Raw genomic sequence first — 18,073 nt, 5'->3', positions numbered from 1 at the left:
CCTGAACCAGCTCCTGCTCCCGTGGAGGTTGCGTAACCATCCTCGTCCCTGAACACGACACCTGCGCCCCAGTGTGCACATGACAGTCCCCCGCCCCCTTTGTCTGCTGTCCTCCGCTGTCACCCACTTAGAGGAAGGACCCCTTCACCGCTGCCGACACGGGCGGGCACCAACCACCCTGTCATCCCTGTCACACACACAGACACACACACAGACACACAGACACACAGACACACACACACACAGACACACACACACACACACACACAAGAGCAGCCGTGTTTTCTGTCTACAGAATACCAAGGAAGCTTTGCTGTTTTTCGGTTTAGAACTGCTTGTTTGTGTTGAGGCGTCTCTCTGACGAAGCAGGTCACCTGACATGCGCCCCCCCCCCCACCTGCCCCCCCCCCCCCCCCGGTAAAATGTGTGTTGCTCATCGTTGACTCTGACTCCAACTGTGGGCTTGATTTATCTGAGCTTGTCTGCCTCACCTGGGGGCGATCGCTGAGCTCTCTCTGCCCTTGTGACGCACTGGAACACGCTAGGCCTGCTTACACCACAGGTGTGCCCTCAAAGGCCTCTCTAGCGCCCCCCAGCAGGGCACTCCAGCCAGGGCCCAGAGCCCGGCTGTAATCGACAGCACTGATACCATCAGCTGTACACAGACATCCTATCATGGCCCCTTAACACTGGCAGGCAGAACGCTACCGTAGCTCCTGACAGCAGAACATGCATAATCGTGTTGACTGTTGGAGACAAACGACTTCAGCATAATCTTCCACACGCAGCCTGGCTGGCCGTCAGCTAGTCTGGAAACTTCCTTTTCATCAAGTCAGAGGTCTGAGAGTACTGGCTGACTTATGGACTGGGATATTGTGCTGTGTGTGTGTGTGTGCCCTAACAACAGCTGACACTCTGTGTTTTATTAACAGTGTTTAAGGTCACACTATGACAATGTCATGTTTGCAAAGGGGACAACGTCAGCAAAGGTGTAGCTTTGCCGTAATCCTTGAATCAACTTTATCCTGTTCACTACAAGATATTCCTTGCACCTTTGAGAGATGAATACACTAATTCCCAGTGGCACAGGCTGTGGAGACACAATCCCAAGTGGCTCATTGACGGTGACAGCAGAGGACCTAAGAGAGTGTAGCGCTTCCGTGTGGTCATGCTCTGCCAAGCCAAATAAAACACGACGACAAAAAAGCTGCATTCTGTGGTGAGGACTGAAGAACAATTAGCCCTGTCAATTCCTGTTAAATGTCTGTACAGACGTGCAGACACACACGTACACACACACGCACACACACACAGAAAGGTTCTCTAAGCGTTGAAGCTTTTAAGCATTCAAGTGTATCTGGGCCCGCCGCTGGTCTTACTATTTGTTGATGAATCACTGTGAGTCACGTATCGTGTTGTACATTAGCGTGGTGGCAGTCCTCCTCCATACGTCTCTCTCTCTCTCTCTCTGGATAAGAGTGTCTGCTAAATGTCTCTCTCTCTCTCCTTTTCTTTTTCCTTCTCCTTCTCTCTCATTGTCTTGTTCTTTCTCTCTGCCTATCCCTATCACCCTCCCTCTCCCTCTTCCTCTCTCTCTCTCTCTCTCTCTCTCTCTCTCTCTCTCTCCTTCTTCCTCTCCCTCATTGTCTTGCTCTGTCTTGTTCCCTCCCCCTTCCTCTCTCCTTTTTTCCCTCCCTCTCCCTCTCCATCTCCTCTCTCTTCCTGCAGCTGTGTCTTGAGAGGCCATTGGAGCAGAAAGAATTCCCTCTTCCTGGACAGCCTCCCCACAGACTGTCCCTGCACGTCTGTGACATCACAGCCTCCTCAGCAGCCCTGTTACATAACCACCGCCACACACACACACACACAGGGCACATTCCCGCACACCTGCATGCACATGTACACACACACATGAATGCACACATAATGTGTACACACATAACGTTTATACTATGCACATGTGGTGCACGCTTCAATGCACACACACACAACACTCTCTTCCCCGTTTCTCTATCTCTCTCTCCCCCTCTCTCTCCATCTTTCTCCATCTCTCTCTCCCCCTCTCTCTCCATCTTTCTCCATCTCTCTCTCCCCCTCTCTCTCCATCTTTCTCCATCTCTCTCTCCCCCTCTCTCTCCATCTTTCTCCATCTCTCTCTCCCCCTCTCTCTCCATCTTTCTCCATCTCTCTCTCCCCCTCTCTCTCCACCTTTCTCCATCTCTCTCTCCCCCTCTCTCTCCATCTTTCTCCATCTCTCTCTCCCCCTCTCTCTCCATCTTTCTCCATCTCTCTCTCCCCCTCTCTCTCTCTTTCTCCATCTCTCTCTACCTCTCTCTACCTCTCTCTCCCTCTCTCTCTCTCTCCATCTCTCTCCATCTCTCTCTCCCTCTCTCTCCCTCTCTCTCCCTCTCTCTCTCTCTTTCTCCATCTCTCTCTCTCCCTCTCTCTCTCTCTCTCTCTCTCTCTCTCTCTCTCTCTCTCTCTCTCTCCCTCTCTCTCACTCTCTCTCCCTCCGCCCCCCTCCGCCCCAGTTCCCCAGGAACCGTTGGGTATCGGGACGTCCACTGTGCTCAAGCCCATCACGGAGGCGGAGCACCAACCAGCCGCCGGGTTTCCCCCAGCGCGGTTGCCACGGCGACGCCGGGTTTCATCGGACGACTCTTGGTTTGAAAGCACGGCCCATGCAAATGGCTTGAAGGTCACAGTGGTAATGTATTCGGACTGCCGTTAGGAAGAGATGGCGCCCCGAGGCTGTTCGCTTCAGAGGGTGTGCAAGGCTGCTTCAGAGGGCTTCTGCTGTACAGGAGAGCAGGCTGCTTTACGTAACCGTGCCAACGAGCTCTGCTGCGACGCGTGGGCCCCCTGCTGAAGGACTGAACGAGTGCCTCTACGTGGATGTTTTGTGTGTGCGTTTTGTGTTGTGTGCGGAAGTGAAGCCAATGCATTTGCTTGAAACAAGTGGCCTTTCTTGTGTGTGTGTGTGTGTGGTGTGTGTGTGTGTGTGCTGTCCGGCTCATGCTGTGAGGGAGCCTACTGGCAGTGATCAGGGAGCTGGATCTGGGAGGGGATAAAACTGTGATAAATATTGGATGAAGTAATCTGTGACCGAGATGAAACGAGGCCCTCAAACCAAAAAGTAGAGCAAAAGCTAAGCTCACACACACACACAGACACACACACACACACACACAGACACACACACACAGACACACACACGGACACACACACGGACACACACACAGACACACACAAAGACACACACACAGACACACACACAGACACACACACGGACACACACACAGACACACACACGGACACACACACAGACACACACACAGACACACACACACAGACACACACGTACTAAAATCCCTGATCACTACCATAATAACACACACACACACCTTGAAATAGAAAACACATGCTCCCATGTGCATCACATACGTGTGCTGACATATAGAAAGAGGAGGAGCACTTTAAGACTAGCCATGCCCATGAACAGCCAATCAGAATCTCGGAACTGGCGTAAGGATTTACTATGAATGGGGACGGTGATGCCAAGAGACAGGGACCTCTGCGTTGCCGTGGTCACAGTTTGAGGAGCATCTGTCTGGGACGGCGTCTCGGTCTCACACCTCGTCACCTCAGTAACGGATCAACAAGCGAACCCCACAGGCCGCCCATGGCTGGTTTCACTGCCCACTCACGGACGGGCTCCTGCCAGAGAGCACATTTGGACAGGGCTCAGGATCACATCCAAATCATGTTTCACATTCAGTGGGGAGAGCATGAGACTGTGCACATGACCAAAGACCACAGTGAGTTTGTTCTCAGCCTGTCAGCTCTTCTACTCTCTTAATGGGCTCCTCTGTAGCTGGCGGTACACAGGGGGAGGGGGGGGGGGGGGTGGAGGGAGACAGTCTGCCTGTCTGACTGATAAATTGATAGTTAGATCAGAAAGAGAGACAGAGAGAGACACAGACAGAGAGATAGAGAGAGAAAGACGGAGACAGAGAAAGAGACACAGAGAGAGACAGGATAAGGGGAAACTGATCTTCATCTGTAGATGCCGGTCAGTCTATCAGCCTCCTGTTCTCATCTGTCCACTTGACTGAAAGAGTCCAGTTTATCACTGTAGTCTCCACACTACAACTAGAACTGTGGATCATGACTGACTGGAAGTCCATTCCCGCTCCCTCTCAGGGACCAGGGCTCCGTTACAAATCAATATATCATTAATGACCTGGGTAGGACACCCAAATGGACCAGGAAATTCAATTATTCCCACAGCACATCTGCGATTGCGCCGACAGCCAAAAATAATGGCTCGCATTTCCGTATTGTGTTTCATCTGAGGAGCCAGATTGTTCCATATCGAAGGAAGGTAATGTAGCTTGTCGTGGGAATGCGACTTATGGTGTTCTTGCAGGATGTTGTTTGATAGAAGCTAACAAGGAGCAGCTGAGAAGTGGGCATCTCTGGGTGTCCAGACACACTGTGGCTCACCAGGTCTGCAATATCTGTTCTCCTTTAATGGTAGGATAGTTTGAAAAGGATTCAGACCAAACTATCCCCACCCCCCCGTCTTGAAAGCCACTCCCCCAAAACACACGAACGCGCATCTTGACTACTGCCGGGAGGTAGTCAGACAGACAAGCAGCCCGTCCAATCATTGCATTAAGTCCGAGTCAAATCCAATCATAAGTGCCTTAATGATTGGACGTGTTTACTGCAAACAAACCTTTAGATGTGTTGGTTGCTATCAGGATGTGAAGATTATTACAGTAAATGTGACAAAAAGTGCTTCTCAACAACATTGCCTACCCTGCCTTTAATGTTCTCGCAGTAGGAACTGTCCATGGTGCTGAAATACCAACTCCGACACAGGAGATGCTGATTGGATTAGACCAGTGCCCTCCTTCTCTATCCTAGCCAGGAATATCCTTCTCTCCTCTCTCCTCTCTTCAGCTATAGCATCATACTAGCCGCACAGCTAGTCAACTATGACATCATACTAGCCACACAGCCAGTCAGCTATGACATCATCCTAGCCACACAGCTAATCAGCTATGACATCATACTAGCTATTCAGCTAGTCCTATGACATCATACTAGCCATGAAGCTTATCATTTTTGACATCATACTAGTCGTACAGCTAGTCAGCTATGGCATCACAGTAGGCATATGGATGTAGCTTGCTGGCTAAGCATACCGTTTTGGAAGCCGGCCAGGAGGATGTTGTACGGAGGACAGGCTGCGGGCTCTAACCAGGTGACTCCTGTCTGCCTCCATTAGAAGAGGCAGGGATCCCACCAGCTGCAGAATGCTGGTAAACAAGATTCAGGGCCTCCAGAGCAGACCTGCCTATCAGTATGGCGGCTAATGTTATCAGCACAGACAATCGATAAAGATTAAGAGATTAAACACAACAGCGATTCAAGCTCACAAGGTTGATACTGAGATGTATTCTTATTGTGGATTGTTTCACAGTCAATTACGTATGCACTGTATATTTGCTAAATTCTGGTTGTACTTTAAATAGACTGTATATAGTAAACAGACTGATGTAAAGGGAATGTAATATTTGGTTCATTGGCGTTGAATACTGCCTTTACATTTACATTTAGTCATTTAGCAGACGCTCTTATCCAGAGCGACTTACAGTAAGTACAGGGACATTCCCCCGAGGCAAGTAAGGTGAAGTGCCTTGCCCAAGGACACAACGTCAGTTGGCTTAACCGGGAATCGAACTGGCAACCTTCGGATTACTAGCCCGATTCCCTCACCGCTCAGCCACCTGACCCCTTTACTGTATAAACGTTAAAGGGGTAAAAGGGGAGCGGTTGCAAAAGGAACACTTAGATAGATAGATATATATATATATATATATATATATATATATATATACGCATTTTGTAAAGTCATTGCTACATCAGTTTGGCTGGCAGTGCTTTAACAAATGCAGGGCAATAAATAAGATAGTTGGCCAATTTAGAGAGAGAATGTATGTCAACAATAGAAAAAGACTGTCCTATTTTCACCGATCCATTGGCAGGTTTCTTCCCACTAAACACGCACACAGTTTTTTCTCTAATCTGTTTTTCTAAAAAATGCTAAACAAAAATAGCCCGTTCCCATTCAAATCTGACTCGCAGAGATCCTAATCTTCGATAATCTCCCTCGTAGGAGAGTAAAATCATTCATTCTCAGGTTCAAACATGATGCGCACAAACACAGGCCCACTTCTAGAGACAAAGCAAGAAAATAGAGCTGGTGCGGTGAATCTTGTTTCCTTTGTGGTCTGTCAAGCCATTCGAAAATCGAAAATCAACCTTATCCTCTTTTCTCTCCAGTTTACAGCGACTCTCTCTCTCTCACACACACACACACACACACACGCACACACACACACACAGCCGCCCACAGAGGTCTAGGGCCATTAGCAGTGAAGCGCTAGTGCTCCAGCATCTCTCGCTACACTTTGGGATGTTCAACAGAGAATATCAGAGCATCAGGGCCATATGTTCCACAGTAAGCAGAGCTGACAGTAAGAGGTTATGCACAAAAACACGAACTTACTCAGCTACCCCGTTACATCCTGTAGCACGGGACTGCCTACATTAGAAGCTGCGACATCAGAGTGTGTGTGCAAGAAAGGTGTCTTTGTGTGTGATCTGAACTCGATCATTCTGGAAAATTATTTGGAAAATGATACAGAATTGTACAAGGAATCCTGTTTTAGACCCAATCCATAGCAGCTTTCACACACAACCCAATACATTCTTTACAACATAATCTTTTCAGCATTCTTGTTCAGCCTGATGCAACGTTATTTAATATACCATAACTTTTTATCTCCGTGTGGCAGCTACTCTTCTTCCCTCCCCTTCCCCACCAAGGTTACAGGCAAGTGTCAACAACCATCCCCACATCCCCTGGATACGCTTCCCCCAAAGAAAGAGACCTGATCTACCAGCTCCCAGAAACCTCCTCCTTTCCTGGCCTGCGACCTCAAGCTTTAACCAGGCTGCCCATCTCCCAACCCTCCCAGGCCGCCCATCTCCCAACCCTCCCAGGCCGCCCATCTCCCAACCCTCCCAGGCCGCCCATCTCCCAACCCTCCCAGGCCGCCCATCTCCCAACCCTCCCAGGCCGCCCATCTCCCAACCCTCCCAGGCTCACCTGGAGCTCCGGCAGGGCCTGCCCCTGCCTTCCAGTCCTGGGCCCTGGGTCTCCAGTTCCGGCCAGCTCAGAGAGGGGTGTGTGTGGGGGAGGCAGGCTGCAACATGGGCAGTGCTGCTGCTTCAGTCTCCGCTGTGTGCTTTCTGTGCAGCCGCCACACTGACAAAAGTGAAATGGATAACCTGGGGCCTGGGCACCAAGCCAAGGATGCCAGTAACAGCCCTGCCCCTCCATCCCCATCCAGCCATGATGTCACCCAGCACCCTCAATGCTGCACTCACAACTTCACAACACACAGCCCCCCCCTGCCCACCCACACACACACACCCCTCCTACCGTTCCTCCCTTCAGCCCTCCCCTCCATCTCCTACTCCTTCCTTCCCTACCCATCTCTCTATCTTCATCTCCCTCTCCCTGGCCAGTACCCCTCCCCCACTCTCTCTTGCTCCCCCCCATCTCTACCTCCCTCCCTCCTCTGCTCTCTACACCTATCCATCCCCAACCCCTTCCTCTTTACATTTATCTGGTTCTCTTTCCTGCTTTCCTTATGCGTGACAGGACCACAGGCAGCTCGGAGTTAAATCAAATGGTGCATCTTGTTATCTAAACATGAATTGTAAACTAGACACACTCCTGCTCCATGGTGACTGGGTAGCCCAGGCCGTTCTAACAACAACACGTTGCAGAACGCAGAGACAGGCAGGCGAACAGACCGGGAGCGAGATGCTGTTAGCACACGTTGATACAGGCTACAGAGATGCTTAATGTGTCATGAAACAGTCATGCGTTTATCAAGTCAGCGGAAGAGGACCGAGATACCGCAGTGCATCTACCACCAAGTACCCTAACCAGCACCTCCCTGCCAAACAGCCGACATGGCAGCAGCGAGTCGGTGAAGGAAGGCTGAGGGCTGCCTGCTGGGAGGCAGAGACTGTGGGATGATGGGAGGTGGCTGCTGAAACGAATCTGACTCTAAAAGGGGAAGGCCACTAACAAGCTCTCCTGGTCACCATAGGAACCACTTGAATGACGAGAAGATGGAATTCTGGGAGCTCTGATAAACTGACGTGAAATCACAGTGGCTTGACAACCCCCCCCCCTTCCCTTTGATTGGGAGAAATCGCACATATATATGTATAAATATATATGTATTTTTTTTAAGGGATTTCATTCAAACAATTAGGACTAATAATATACAAGTCCCCTTCATTCATTCCCTTGATCTTCTTGTTCCTTTCCTCTCTCTAAATCCATTAGATGACACCACAGTATCTCTTGCTTCAATTAAGAAAGCTTCTTCCAGAATGCCCCCTCACCTTTCACCTTTATCTCCTTGCATTACCTACCCAGCCTTGTGGTTTGACCAACACGAACAATGCAATTATGGGCACTTACATGTTCCTTAAACTTACACAAAATAAAAAATACAACCTACAGGTAGTCTGTAGTTCTATGTCTCATTGTTTTTATGTGATTAAATCACACACAAATAACGGTGTCCGTACAACACAAATAACGGTGTCCGTACAACACAAATAACGGGGGGGAAAAGCGTGAATGATGGAAGTCTTTGAAGACCCACATATGGCCATTAATGAACACAACGTCCAGGAGGGTGGAACGGTTCCATTTCCATTCAACTGACCTGAGTCGAAACGAGAGCTGAGAGCAAAGCCGGTGCCGAGGAGAGATGAAGACATGATGGTCACTAGTAACGCAGACATCATCTCGGCCATAGGGATGCTGATGTAGCAGATATGTACTGCAGTCTTTAATGACAGAAATTAAAGTCGTATTCTACGAAGCATCTCAAAGCGCTGCCCTCATGTTTGTTAAAAATGAAACCCTCTGACTGAGAAACAGCTGTTGAGAGGTATGACGACCGCTTCATCTTACGCCGTGCTGCATTGGATTTTGCTGGCAACACAAACTGAAATCTCACTTGTGTCCTAATCGAGTCCGACTGTAGGTGATGTGCAGACACTGAGGCTGCAGTGGAACCTGTAAGCGCCGTAGCAATCAACTTGAAACACCACAGTATTTAAATCGCTCCCATTCAGTCTCTGCACCAAACCGATGAGAGTTCCGGGGCACGGGCATCCCACTGACAGGTGAACTCTTCCGAGTGCGATGTCCGTTGACTGTCAAATATGCAGTACAAACGCACTTCAGTTTCGTGTAGCCAAATGTATTTCAATTATTGTAGTTTCTCACAGAGATGTCCCTGGTGTTGCGGGAGCTGTCCGCGCCCTGACAGCCAGAGCGCCATCTTGCTCGATAATGTTCCAAATGGAATTTCTGACAGCGGTTTGCGCTGAGTATTAGGGGGAGGGGAAAACGCACAGCGCAAGACCACTTTTCCGATGACGATTTTAATCTTATCCAATTTATACCTAAATGTGTTGTACAGTAATAAGTCACCGCCACAAAATGCAATATGCAGTCAACATGTAGTCCAAAGACAACACACAAAGACAACAATTATTCAACGTTTTCTGTCAAGTCTGGCCACGACACTTCATGAATACAAAACATAGGATGTTACATTGTTCTAAGCAGACACAGACAGCATTGTGGAGTTCATGCGCAAAAATGTTCCCGAGTACAACTGTAGCTCCTCCAGGAGGTCTGCACCCCTCACATCTCATTCAGCTTCAGCTCAGGTCTGCAACCCTCACATCTCATTCAGCTTCAGCTCAGGGGGAGGAGGAGGATATAGCACACAGGAGGAACACGAGCAGGGATAGTGATGTAACACCATAAAGGCACAATCCAGGACTTTATATCCGCTTAATCTACTGTTTAGACTGTTGAACCAGACCCCCCTCCCCCCCTCACATTATTTTCTCTCTTTCACCCCCCCTGTTTCCTGCCCCTCTCCCCCTCTCTCTCTCTCCCCCTCTCTTTCTCTCTCTCTCCCCCTCTCTCTCTCCCCCCCTCTCTCTCCCTCTCTCTCTCCCTCTCTCTCCCCCTCTCTCTCGGAGGATCAGAATCCTGGCTTCCTTGCGTGTCGCACTGCCTGCCACTCTCAATGCAAAAAGGCAAAGGATCAAAATGTCACTGGGCTGTCAAAGAGCATCTGTTGTCCATGAAATTTCCTCTTTGTTGCCCCCCCCCCCCCCCCCCCCCACATCCTGTCCTGAATCCCTCTCCTCCAGTTAAGGAGCTGTGGGGTGGTTACATAACCACTCAGACATGATGTGAAGACATCATAGTCTGCTAGAGTCTTTGTGAACTAGGTGCTCCAAAAAGACTCTCATGCATATATATGATTTAGCTGCAGTGTGTCCATATATCCGTATACGTTTCTGCTTGTCATGAACAGGGTCAATACACAATATACAGATGTTTGGTCCCTTCCCAGTATCTCTCTATTTTCTGTCCTCTTGTTTTCCACTGAATATCACAGTTGTTTTTTTTATTATTTAATTTTTTGGATCCATCTTTTTGGATCTATTTCTGTCAGTCTGTAACCATGGAGACGTGAGTCTAATAGAGCAACACCTTCCACAAAGGTGCCTAAATTCTGCACTCGGTTTCGCTGAGGTGAATATCCAACTTGTAGTGATTCGTTCGTGCTGTCTATTGCTTTACCATTCTGAGACCTAGCAGCGGATGTGTTGTTGCCCTGGAAACAGTGGGCAGAGAAAAGCGGCTGTTTTCCGAGGTGAGAAGCTAACCAAAGGGGTTGTTTGTCCAGGTCATGTGATTAAACGCATCTCTCCCTGCATTTAGACGTGCCTAACTAAGCGGACACACTCACGTTTGTGCGTATGAATACAGGAATCTGACATCCCACTGCTCTGAGAATAAATGAGGGATCAGTGTTTAGGAATTCAAGCACCAGACCCACCCTTCTCCTCCTCCTCCCTTTCCTCTCCTGTCCTCCCAGCCCAGTCTCCAGTGCTGTCCTATGGGGGTGATGGAGGAAGGAAGGGGGCCTGGGGCAGGCTCTGAGCCCAGTTGTAACAGCCCCCAACGGGGCCTCGTCATTCTGCACCTGGGCAGCTGCAGCTGGTGTTTACTGGGGAGTACCGTGCTCTGGTTTCACCACTGGGGCCCTCATTCCTCACCCCAGCCAGACGGTCTCCCGGCCTGCATCCACTCCATCTCTCCACCAGCCTCCAAGAACCATGGAGCCTGGATTTAATGGGAATGAAATCTTAAATTGTATGATCCAATGTTCACTTTATACTACAGCTTGCATTACCGGTAAACTGATAGTACACAACACACCCTATGTTTATGGTATAAGATGATATAATAGTGTATCGTCCAACACCAATATTATGATCAGATCAAAGCTGAATATACAGTGTAACTGAAACCTGAACATATACAGGGCGCTAGATCGGCCCCTGCTACAACCACATTACTAAGAGAGATCACCTGCATTCTAAGTCACGTGTCTCTGGTGCGCTTAGGAGTTTTATCAGTAGTCCTGGAGGAGGAAGACCCCTGCCAATCCCCTGAATGTCCACGAGACTCCAGTGGGGAACTCTAATTTAAGATAATTCCATGTGAGCCAACAATGAAAGAATAGAGAGTAATTAGGCAGTCCAACTGTGTGTGTGTGTGATATCCAGGAATGTACAGACAGTCTGACAACAGAGATGTGAAACCTATTAGCTCACAGACTCAACAAACTGCATGACGGAGGCAAACAAGGTTGAAGCAACAGATCCAGTATAGCCGTGTAAACCCAGACTACAGGACATGCCTGCTGTTTCAACAGGGTCCATGTGGATGTGCTTTACCTGAGTCATTTATATGGTGACGGTCTTCCAAGAGACCAGAAGATGTGCTCCTCTTGGTGTCTCATGTCTCATCAGATGGCTGAGCGGTTAGGGAATCGGGCTATTAATCAGAAGGTTGCCTGTTCGATTCCTGGCTAGTTGCGTCTTTGGGCAAGGCACTTCACCCTACTTGCCTTGGGGGAATGTCCCTGTACTTACTGTAAGTCGCTCTGGATAAGAGCGTCTGCTAAATGACTAAAATGTAACTCACTTTACTTACCTAACATTTCCTACCTAGATGTAGGGCCTGCTCAATCAAGCTTCCACTGATGATTGGTTCTTCTATTCCTACAAGTTTTAATGGAAATTCTTGCCGTGATGCTACGGTAAAACTTATTTTTATCGAGCACACCAGAAACATTTCTAAATGGATTTGCAAAAATGTTGCAACAACTCTGGGAAAAGCGTAGCATAGCAATCTTATGAGACTGTACCCTAATTCAGAATTGGATGAATATGTTTAGGCTAGGCGAAACTAATTTGGATTTTTTTTTTACCTAACCTGGAAGCGGCTGGAGCACATCGGTAATTTAACTACATCGGTTTAAGCATAACAAGTAGGCTAACTTAGTTTGAAAGTCAAGAGTCAGCCTGAATTATCTGACCTACACAATGAAGAATTAAAAGCTCATAACCGGTTCGCTCAGCGTGTCTGTCATGCTAACCGCACTCATTAACACCAATTGAGCCGCGTGCATTCACAAGTCATAGGAGGTTGTCAACACGACTCTGGTGTGTTAAGCCCTCACTAATGTGGCTCTGAAATGTGACGGCTCCAATGCCCCAACCACTCCCCTAGGCTTGTTAAGGTCCTTTAAGTACATTTTGGTGAAGTTGATAAGTCAAAAAGTCTATTTTGGCCTAATATACGTTCAAATAAAGTAGCCTATTAAATTTGTGTTCGCCTATTAACAACCCCATCTGAACTGAAGCAGTCGCAGTTTTGGTCGCATGAAATTAGCGTATTGAATTTAGGATCGATATTAAGCGTTTTAAAATAAAGCGTTTAAGCTCCAGTAAATACTGCACTATCCCATTCCAATCATCACTCTGGACGGTCTCGTCAGCTAACGTCTTTCCTTCCCCTACACAACAGCTTTTTAACACTTCTTTCCCCTGTATAACTTAAATACTTAGGCTACATCAAAGCCATAAAACCTCTCAATGATAGACTACCACATCACTAAACAAAAGCCACCTTCAGTGTGTTTAAACTCATTAGTTAAAATACAAAAATGTTTTATTCATCGCCTTCAAATGGATAGACAAATTGTGTAAGACACAGGCACAGTAGCTCTTCTGAAGGTTCCCCGTCACAGCGATCCTGAGCAGTTTGAGGGGAAGAGTCGTGTGTGTGGCGCGTGGGGGAAGGGGGGGGGTGTTCTGTGTACCAAAATACTCCTCTCCTGGAGTGAGGCCGTGGTCCAGCTGTGGCAGAACTGCAGGGCCTGTCTGGATGTGTTCTGAACACAGTGTGGCGTCTACAGGGGAGACAGGGTCTGATCTAAGATGGGCCGGATCGATACCCAGTGAGGGGAGAACACGACAGGGGTCCAAGAACACGGCCCGAAGAACACGGCTCGAAAAACACGGCCCGAAGAACACGGCCCGAAGAACACGGCCCGATCGACTTCAGTAACGTGTGGGAACACACATCTGGAACACATCAGAAGAGAACCGTCTCCTCGAGGAGGTTTAACTGATGGTTTTAAGACGCTGTCCAGAACTGAGCAGTCACACATGCTGTCCCCATAGTCTGTGTGGATAACAGGACGATCTTGCCCTCCTGTTCAACCCGCAGTGGGAACTGGGTGCACTGCCAGTCTGGCTGGGCATGTGTGAGGCCTGTCCAGGAGACAAGGTGCCCAAGCTCTGTTGGAGACGGACTCCGTAGGGAGATACAGAGAGAGAGGAGGGAGAGAGAGAGGGGGGGGGGAAGAGAGAGAAAAGAGAGGGGGGAAGAGAGAGGGGGAGGGAGAAGAGAGGGGGAGAGAGAGAAGGGAAGGAGAGAGGGGGAGAGAGAGAAGGGAAGGAGAGAGGGGGAGAGAGAGAAGGGAGAAGAGAGGGGAAGGAGAGAGAGAAGGGAGAAGAGAGGGGGAGAGAGAGAAGGGAGAAGAGAGAGAGGGGGGGGAGAGAGAGAGACAGGTGCAACAACAAGAACTGGAAGTGTTTCCCTCCATCATCCTTCCTATATATATATATATATATGAGGCTCCACAGGAAGGGCGAGGGTAGTCTTACCAGGAACCCAGTCTAGTGTGTGTGTGTGATCTTGACTGGGGACTAGTGTGTGTGTGATTCAGCCAATGCGACAGAGCTGGTGAGTAAAACTGGAGGGATCCAGAGTGGGAAACGAGCAGGAGGCTGTGTAACGAGCTAGACTTTGGGGCTCAGAGATGTAGAAACATGTCCTTGTTGTAGAAGGCCTACGGACTGGCCCTTGGTAAATGTTTGTCAACGTGTATCAGGATCAATACTGGACTCGTTTTGCATTCTGGTAGCCTGTTGCTTGTGGAGCTGTTTATATTGTGTGTAAACGTGAAATACATAGTACCAGATGTGTCAGTGGTTTCATCGTTAAAAAGGCAAAGAAGAACGGGAAGGTGTTTCCATCTGGGTTCTAACTCTGGTCTGGATGTGCCTGCAGGGAAAACAGATCCTCTTGTTGAGAAGGTGCTTGAAGTGCAAATGTTCAAGTGCAAATGTTCAAGTGAGAAAAGCAATGATGAAACTCTCACAGAAAGCCCGAAACTTGATGTGTTACAGTGTAAAGCTCGATTCAACTCTTTCTGCTGTGCCGCACCCTGTGTGTCCAGCAGTAGACTGACACACACACACACACACACACAACCACACACACACAGAATGATGCTGGTCCGCTGAGATCAGACCCTTTCCACTACCACCTAAAAAGAACCACACACAAGATCTATGACTAGACACTGGAGGGACTAAGGGAACTAATAACCAGACCTGATGTCAAATATCGCTCTAGTCAGACTGCTGCTATAACAACAGACTCGTTGAAAGAGCAAAGCTTCCAGCCTTAGACTTAAAATACATTCACAACAACAATCTGGAGAAGCATAAGTGACGAGGGACTTCATGCTTCATTAGGAAGCACACAGGGAAGTGGCCTCCTCTTATAACCTCCCCCTCTCCCCCCTCTCCCCCCTCTGGCTCATGCCTCAGTTCTTGTGGAACACCCTCTGGGGCAAGTCAAGAGGTGTCCAGGCACCAGGTCTAAATGTTTCCTTCTTCCAACCTGAAGAGGGAAAACTGTCCAGGAGTCCCAGAGATGCATCTGTTTCCGGGTCTGAAGTCAAACCAAACATGTCTGTCTCAGTCTTGAACCCAACCCAAGATCTCCATGGTAACAGTTGTGGCGTGTGTGCCTTGTGTAGCCTCACAGAGACAGCATGGCGGACGACTTCAGCCACCAAGTGAAGAAGGTAGCTCTGGCCATGGGTGCATCCCTCAGCGACCACGACCTGGAACGCCTCCCCCGGGAGATGAGACTGAAGGGTGAGGAGGGAGCTAGCGTAGCAGGGTAGCGAGGTTAGCCTAGCAGGGTAACGCTGTGAGAGAAACTGACGGCCTCTTTCTCTGCAGGCAACTTCAATTACAGCAAGTTTCTAGAGTACATGAGGCAGTTCAAAACTTCAGAACAACAAGAGGAGTTGACCAAGAAAGCCTTTCAGAAGCTGGACAAAGACGGCAGCGGCTACATCGAGTGGAACGAAATCAAGTGCGTCTAAATAACCGATAGCAAAAAAAACGAATCTGTAAGTTTCTATGAGTACTTTACAATCACGATGATTTTTTCTCGATGTGTGCAGGTACATTCTGTCGGTTGTGCCCAGTTCAGCTCCTGTAGTGCCCCTGTCTGACGAGGTGGCGGAGGCCTTAATTCAGACAGCCGACACGGATGGTGACGGACGCATTAACTTCAAAGGTAAACGTTGTGTCCGAAGCTTGTAGAAACCAAACATGGCCACTAGGGGTCAGTAAACATTAACATTCACATGGAACAGTGATTCTTAAAAAGGTACAATAGGATTTTTTTTTATTTTTCTGTAAAAGTCAAAAACAAAAGGTTTGTCCACTACCAACATGCTGATGTGAGCTAATGAGGCCCTCAGAGTTGTTTAGCAACACAATGTCGTTGGAAGGTAGGCCTACATTTATATTTTTTGGAGCATGTCGCTACTTCCCAGTCAATTAAGTTCCAGCGATCGTGTTCCAGCCAATCGCCTTTAGCGGGGTGTGTCTTATTTTGTGAAATCACTGTCAAACTCCAACTTCAGAAAAACAAAGGAGTTCAGACAGGAATTAGGGGAGCTGTTTCTAATATCTGAATTTAGTAGGCTACATGTTACTAATTGCAGCCTTCACATAAAATACATTACCCCGCTTCATTGACCATTGTCTACAACATTGATATTTTATCATTTATGGATTAACTATGAATGCCCAGTGTGCCAGGCCTTATCTGACTAATATTCAACAAATATTTGCCATTGTGAAACAGCAATTTACAATGACAGGAAATTACACAACAGGATATGCGAAACACTAAGTTTCAAATGACAACAACGATTTGAGTGTTGTCAGTGTTTGAGTGTACAGTCACATGCTTGTCTGGTCTACACTGTGACAGTCAACAGTCAACTACTGGGGGTGTCAGGTGGCTGAGCGGTTAGGGATTCGGGTTAGTAATCTGAAGGTTGCCAGTTTGATTCCTGGCCGTGCCAAATGACGTTGTGTCCTTGGGCAAGGCACTCCACCCTACTTGCCTTGGGAGAATGTCCCTCAACTTACTGGAAGTCGCTCTGGATAAGAGCGTCTGCTAAATGACTAAATGTAAAATGTAACAGGAACACATTCCGCACGCCACCCCCAGGTCGTGATAGCGAACGCAGGCCTGACCACTGTGACATGCCTCTTTGTCCCTCCATCTCTCCCTCCCTGGCACAGTTCCTTATTCTCTCCATCTCTCCCTCCCCGGCACAGTTCCTTATTCTCTCCATCTCTCCCTCCCTGGCAGAGTTCTCAGAAATGGTCAAACAGGAGAAGAAACCTAAGAAGTGACAGACTACCCTCACAACCATCACATCTGCAGATGTTTATGGTTGACGTGAAGTCTGAAGAGACATTACTCATTCCCCCCCCCCCACACCCCTCCCTCCCCCCACACCCTTTTCTCCCCCCCACACCCCTCCCTCCCCCCACACCCTTTTCTCCCCCCCACACCCCTCCCTCCCCCCCACACTCCTCCCTCCCCCCACACCCCTCCCTCCCCCCCACACTCCTCCCTCCCCCCCACACCCTTTCCTCCCCCCCACACCCCTCCCTCCCCCCCACACCCCTCCCTCCCCCCCACACCCCTCCCTCCCCCCTCCCTCCACAGGATCCGAGAAAGCGAGCAAGGCTTTTCTTATCTGAATTGGTGACATTGTTCTCTAGAGGCGAGCAGTTCTGACATGTGCCTGCTATTTTCCTCTACATTCTCACCTAGGTACTAGACTGAGTCACAACAGCACCCAGCCATCCGCAACACATTAGCAAAACACAATGTTGACAATGGAATGTGAAAGTCATCAGTTTTCAGGACAGAATGTTAAATCCGAGCCACATTACTCCATAGTGATTTTACTTTGCCATTTCACAGATTTATTATAGCTGTGTTGCGTGAAAACAATCATTTTAGAAATTGCACAAAGAGATCGATCCCATAACTCCATCATTCAGTGTGAATTCACATTGCTATTGGACATTTTGCATTGACACAAAACAAAACGTACTGGGCTTCATCTGTAAAGAAAGTGTCTCATTAAAGTGCAGAAGAAAAAGAAAATCAGAAATGATGAAGTATTTTAATAAAATCTTCTTCCCTGATGCTATACTTTTCTTTGGTGTCTACCATGCTTTCACACACACACACCCACTGTTTTGACAGGCTCCTATTCTCTGACACACATTAAATCAACATACGTGATTCCAGGATCCTAACGGTAAATAATCAAAGTGGTCACGTGACTACTATTCCCAGACCTCGGGTTCATCCTGATTTACAAAAGAAACAAGGATTCTT

General features: G+C 48.4%; 2 protein-coding genes across 2 annotated transcripts in view; one reads left to right on the top strand and one right to left on the bottom strand.

Annotated features, from left to right (window-relative positions):
- Window positions 1-7,282, bottom strand: part of aatkb (apoptosis-associated tyrosine kinase b) — a 34,235-nt gene extending 26,953 nt beyond the window's left edge. The window contains 1 exon segment of the mRNA XM_067244333.1: window positions 7,184-7,282. The gene's annotated coding sequence lies outside the window, so the exon portion shown is untranslated.
- An 8,116-nt stretch (window positions 7,283-15,398) lies between these two features.
- Window positions 15,399-17,070, top strand: LOC136951007 (parvalbumin-like EF-hand-containing protein). The gene is made up of 4 exons (XM_067245571.1): window positions 15,399-15,504; window positions 15,592-15,727; window positions 15,819-15,934; window positions 17,027-17,070. Exons 1-4 carry the CDS (start codon window positions 15,399-15,401, stop codon window positions 17,068-17,070), a joined length of 402 nt encoding a protein of 133 aa, XP_067101672.1.
- The last annotated feature ends 1,003 nt before the right edge of the window (window positions 17,071-18,073 follow it).

Source organism: Osmerus mordax, chromosome 10, assembly GCF_038355195.1.
Source record: "Osmerus mordax isolate fOsmMor3 chromosome 10, fOsmMor3.pri, whole genome shotgun sequence".
NCBI classification, from domain to species: Eukaryota; Metazoa; Chordata; class Actinopteri; order Osmeriformes; family Osmeridae; genus Osmerus; species Osmerus mordax.
The sequence above is the reverse complement of the archived record's forward strand: the minus strand, read 5'-3'. Positions and strand labels throughout refer to the sequence as shown.

Coding starts and splice junctions, on each gene's coding strand:
- LOC136951007 (XM_067245571.1), top strand. CDS start 15,399: ATGGCGGACGACTTCAGCCACCAAGTGAAGAAGGTAGCTCTGGCCATG. Junction 15,505..15,591: donor CCGGGAGATGAGACTGAAGG/GTGAGGAGGGAG, acceptor CTTTCTCTGCAG/GCAACTTCAATTACAGCAAG. Junction 15,935..17,026: donor CGGACGCATTAACTTCAAAG/GTAAACGTTGTG, acceptor CCTCCCTGGCAG/AGTTCTCAGAAATGGTCAAA.